This window comes from Canis lupus, chromosome 20 (assembly GCF_003254725.2).
Source record: "Canis lupus dingo isolate Sandy chromosome 20, ASM325472v2, whole genome shotgun sequence".
NCBI classification, from domain to species: Eukaryota; Metazoa; Chordata; class Mammalia; order Carnivora; family Canidae; genus Canis; species Canis lupus.
In genome coordinates, this window is record NC_064262.1 from 53,488,257 (window position 1) to 53,493,934 (window position 5,678).

At 39.6% G+C, this 5,678-nt stretch overlaps 1 protein-coding gene across 1 annotated transcript; it reads left to right on the forward strand.

The window, feature by feature from the left end:
• The first annotated feature begins 579 nt into the window (after positions 1-579).
• On the forward strand, positions 580-2,386 carry LOC112666393 (olfactory receptor 2Z1). Its single transcript, XM_025457263.3, has one exon. The coding sequence runs from the start codon at positions 766-768 to the stop codon at positions 1,705-1,707; it is 942 nt and encodes a 313-aa protein (XP_025313048.3). The 5' UTR covers positions 580-765; the 3' UTR covers positions 1,708-2,386.
• Positions 2,387-5,678: the final 3,292 nt, after the last annotated feature.

Below are 5,678 nucleotides of genomic sequence, written 5' to 3' on the forward strand. Positions count from 1 at the left end.
CAAAACCTGGCTCCAATGCCTCCTCTTCTGTGAAGCCCTCTCTGACCACCCTCATCCCCTGTGTACCTACAGTCTGACCACCCCAGGTCACTACTTTTCATCTAATGCAACAAAGTCACCAATAACCACTAAGTACACTGACAACTGTCCTCCTCCACCCAACCCCAGGTCATTTGATCCCCAGCCTGCTGCCACCCATAGCCACCCTCTATGGCTCACATGCCGCCTAGATTCATACCCTCAGTATAACCAAGGGTAGGCTACTTATCTATTTCTATTTCCTCCAGAGTGTCATCCAGGCACTTGGACCCAGGCTTTTCTCTGTTTTATTCCTTGGCTGATTGCTTCAGCTTCATCATCCTCTATTTCACCTACCAGCCTTCTTGGACACTCACTTCTACTTTGGACCCAGGACTATTGGGAAGAGAGGTATTGAGACATTCTACTAGAGCTAAGTTACTGCCTCTGACTGAGACTTCAGTGTTTGGACCTCAAAAATAAGTGGGTAGCTCTTCACTGGGGTGTGGCCAAGTATCTCATTCAGAGATGCAAGTTCCTGCTTTCCCATACCATGCCTGTGACAGACATTGCTAATTAATCATGGAATTTCCAACTGCTGATTCTGGCTGTGACCTCATAATACTGTTCCTGGCAGCCACTACCAAGCAGTGGCACTTGGCATGCGGGTCAAAACTCACTTGCCATCCTTACTCAGCCTTCTTGCAACTGGTGTCTCTCCTGCAGCAAAAGTACGTTGTGTGAAACATGGGGGATGTGAATCAATCAGTGACCTCTGACTTCGTTCTGGTGGGCCTCTTCAGTCACTCAGGGTCAGGTCAGCTACTCTTCTCCCTGGTGGCTGCCACGTTTACCATGGGCCTCCTGGGCAACACCATTCTGCTCTTCGTGATCCGTACAGACTCCCGGCTCCACACAACCATGTACTTTCTGCTCAGCCAGCTCTCTCTGTTTGATGTTGGCTTCCCTCTGGTCACCATCCCCAAGATGGCATCCGACTTTCTGCAGGGAGACGGGTCCATCTCCTTCGGGGGCTGCGCAGCTCAAATATTCTTCCTGACTCTGATGGGCGTGGCTGAGGGCATCCTGTTGGCCCTCATGTCCTATGACCGCTATGTTGCCGTGTGTCACCCTCTGCAGTATCCCGTGCTCATGAGGCGCCAGGTGTGCTTGCTCATGGTGGGCTCTTCCTGGCTAGCAGGGGTGCTCAACGCCTCCGTCCAGACCTCCATCACTCTGCACTTCCCCTACTGCGCCTCCCGCATCGTGGACCACTTCTTCTGCGAGGTGCCAGCCCTGCTGAAACTCTCCTGCGCAGACACCTCGGCCTACGAGTTGGCGCTGTCCACCTCGGGGGTGCTGATCCTTGTGCTTCCACTTTTCCTCATTGCCACTTCCTACGGCCACGTGTTGGGGGCCGTTATACGCATGCACTCAGAGGAGGCCCGAAACAAAGCCTTCACCACCTGTTCCTCGCACATCACAGTAGTGGGACTCTTTTACGGAGCAGCTGTGTTCATGTACATGGTGCCGGGTGCCTACCACAGCCCACACCAGGACAATGTGGTCTCCCTGTTCTATAGCCTTGTCACCCCCACACTCAATCCCCTTATCTACAGTCTGAGGAACCAGGAGGTGCGGATGGCTCTGGTCAAAGTGCTCAGCAGAACTGGGCTCAGGCCAAAGTGAAGACCATAGAGAGGGTTGCTGGCGTGATCTTAGTGTTCCTTCATTCCCTCCATTTCCACAAAGCACCAATTTGTGGTGCTGCTATTAAGGCCTTATATTCAAAGCTAAGTGTCTGTCCAGCTTCTTCAGATCCCATGACTAGCTGGGTTAGTGTTTTCTCCTATGGGCTTGTGTAAAGCAAGGTAGCAGTCCCAACCACTTTTAGCATAGTCTTTCCCTATTCTTTAGTACTGTTTACACAAATGGAAGGCTCTGCTTTGTAAAGTTGAAATCTCCCTGTTGAATCGTTAATTGTAATAATTGTCGTAGTTATTGTATAATTATTGTATATCAATTGTATTGATAATTGTAGTAATACTGAGCACTTGTTGACAGTGTCATCAGCTAAGTGAATGTTATTTTGTCCTCACCACGGCTTTGGAGAGGTAAAGACTATCATGATGTTTATGTATAAGAAATAAACAAGACTCAAAAGGAAAATAACTTATAAATGGATCACACTTCCAGAAAGTGGTGGAGCTGGGACTTGAACCCATGGTGCTCTGAGGCCAAAGATGGTCCCTAAACCACTGTGCTGTGTGACTACTCAGCAGTGACCTCCTTAGTGTATTCTGTGTTTTTTTTCATTTTAAATTATTTATTTATTTTTAAAATAAATTTATTTTTTATTGGTGCTCAATTTGTATTCTGTGTTTGTGTGTGTTTGTGTGTGTGTGTATGTGCATGTGTGCATGCATGTATGTTGGCATGATGGTTGGGCTAGATGATATCCGGAAAACCACCAGATTCTTGGAAATATGCATTACTGCTTGGAATGGCGATGGGGATAAAATTTGGTGGTATTTATAAAATATTTATTAACTTTGGATGCTCACTGTTGACCAGGGTCTGGCTATTTTGTCAATAAGCACTTAATATTTTGGGGGCACAGTGCTTATTTTAATTTCTTGTGGATGAATGTCCAGCCATTAGGCAAGATTCAACTTAAAAAATCTCTTAACAGCTTTATTGAGATAAAATTGACATACAATAAGCTGTATGTATTTGAAGTATAAAATTTTATGAGTTTTGGCTTATGTATATGTCTGTACAACAATTATTACTATTAAAATGGTGAAAGTATGCATCACTCCCAAAAGTTTCTGCTTGTTTGTCACTCCTCCATCCCATCCTCTCCAAGGAGTCACTGATTCGCTTTCTGTCACCATCGAGTAGTTTGCACATTCTAGAGTTTTATACAAATGGAATTGCAGAGTATATACTTTGTTTTTGTATAGCTTTTTTCACTCAGTATCATGATTTTGAGATATATTCTTGTGGCATATACTTAGAGCTTATACTCTATTTTAAATTTAAATTCAATTTGCCAACATATAGTAGAACACCCAGCACTCATCACATCACTTGCCCTTCTTAATGCGTATCACCCAGTTACCCTCTTCCCCCACCCACCTTCCCTTCTGTAATCCTTTGTTTTTTTCCAGAATTAGGAGTCTCTCATGGTTTGTCTTCTGAGCTTATTCAATCAAGGAGTATTCTCTATGGATACATCATATTTGCTCTTAAATATACTTTCTCTCTTATTGATACACCTTTTTAAGCTTTCTTTTGGCAAGTATTAGTATGGCATATTTTGTTCCATAATTTTCTCTGTTTTTGTCTTTATATTTAAAGCGCATTTATTGAAGGCAGCATCATATAATTGGGTCTTGCTTTTTTATCTAATCTGGCAATCTGACTTTTTCATTCAAGTAAAATTCACATAATATAAAATTAGCCACTTTAAAGTGTACAATTCAGTGATGTTTAATACATTCACAATGTTGTACAACCGTTGCCTATTTCCAAAACATTTTAATCATCCCCAAAGGGGACTCCATACCCATTAAGTAGTTACTTCTCATTTTCCATTCCCTCAAACTCTGACAAGTGCTAATCTGTTTTCTGTCTCTACACATTTACCATTTACTTATTTAGAATAATTTGTATAAATGAAACCATGCATTATGTAACCTTTTGTGTCTAATTTCTTTTACTTGGTATACTGTTTTTGAGGCACATTCATGTTGTAGCATGTATCAGCACTTTGTTTTTATGGATGAATAATATTCCATTGTATGGATATACCATATTTGGTTTATCTATTCACCTATTGATAGACATTTGGGTGGTTTCCACCTTTTGGGTCACATAAATAGCACTGCTATGAACATTCATCTACATGCTTTTATTTAAATATCTTTTTGGTAGATACTTAGGAGTTGAATTGCTGGGTTTTATAGTAATTTCATATTTAACTTTTTTTATGAACCACTAAACTATATTTCATAGTGGTTGCACCATTGTACATTCCCACAAGGATACAGTGTATTTACGTCTTAGCCAACACTTATTTTCCATTTTTAAAATTAAAAATTTTAAAAATTGGCTATCATAGTGGGTATGAAATGTATCTCTTTGTGGTTTTAATTTGCATTTACTTACGACTAATGATGCTGAGCATTTTTTATGTGCTCATTGACCACACACATGCACACACACACACACACACACACACACCTTCTTTGGAGAAGTATCTGTTCAAGTCTTTTGCCCATTTTTAAATTGGGTTGTTTGATTTTTGTGGTTGAGTTGTAGGAGTTCTTTATATAGTCTAATATAAGACCTTTGTCAAATATATGCTTAACAAATAGTTTCTTCATTTTATAGGTTGTCTTTTCACACTCTTGATAGTATCCTTTCAAAGTTTTCAATTTTGATGAAGTCCTATCTATTTTTTTTGTTGCTTGTGCTTTTGTTGTCATATCTAAGACCTAAGTAAATATTTGTATAAGGTGTGAAGTAGGTCTAACTTCTTCCTTTTAAATGTAGATATCCAGTTGTATTAACACCTCTTGTATTTTTTCAGCTTCATTGAGATATAATTGACATACAGCAGTGTGTAAAGTTTAAGATATAAAATTTGTGTGTTGATTATATACATGTATGTATATAAACAACACACAAAGCTTATACACACACACACACACACACACAACTATATGTATATAATTACCAAAAGGTTATTGAACAACTCTATCACCTCACATAATTACCTGTTTCTGTGTGTGGTGAAAACATTAAAGATTTACTCTCTTAGCAACTTGAAAGTATGTAATACAGTATTGTTAACTGGAGTTTCCATGCTATACATTATTCCTAGAAATTATTTATCCTTCCCAAAGTTTGTACCCTTTGGTCAAAATCTCCTCATTCTCCCACCTCAGCCCCTGGGAACCACCATTCCATTCTCTGTTTCTATAAAATCAACTTAAAAAAAGATTTCACATATAAGTGATACCATTCAGTGTTTATCTTTCTCTTTCTGGATTATTTCACTTAGCAAAATGCCCTCCAGGTTTATCCATATTGTCACAAATGGCAGGATAATATTCCATTTTTATGGCTAAATAATATTCCATTATATATACAAATATATATTTGTATATATACATTATATATACATAAATATTATATATAAATAAATATTATGTATATAATCTATGTCACATTTTCTTAATCCATTCATCCATAGGAGGACATTTAGGTTGTTTCCATATCTTGGTTACTGTGAAAAGTGCTGCAGTGAACAGAATAACTTTTCAAGATGTTGATTTCAATTCTGTCAAGACCTAGTTAATGATTTGGGGGTGGATAGAATTTAATTTCTTTTTGACAACATGCCTACACAATGGAGAAAGTTCGACTTTATTCAGCACCAGGGGCCATACACCTACCTCCTTGAAATTCTGCTTACAGACTTCACCTTGAACTCTGTGTGCCTAACAATTATGTATGGACATGAGGAGCATGGCTATCCCCCAGAATGGCCAGTGGTCCCTGTAGGTCTTCTCTTTCTGTACTTTATTCTAGACTTTGAAAACCCAACCACTTCATTTTCCCCTTTGACTTAAATCAGCCAGTCCCATAGA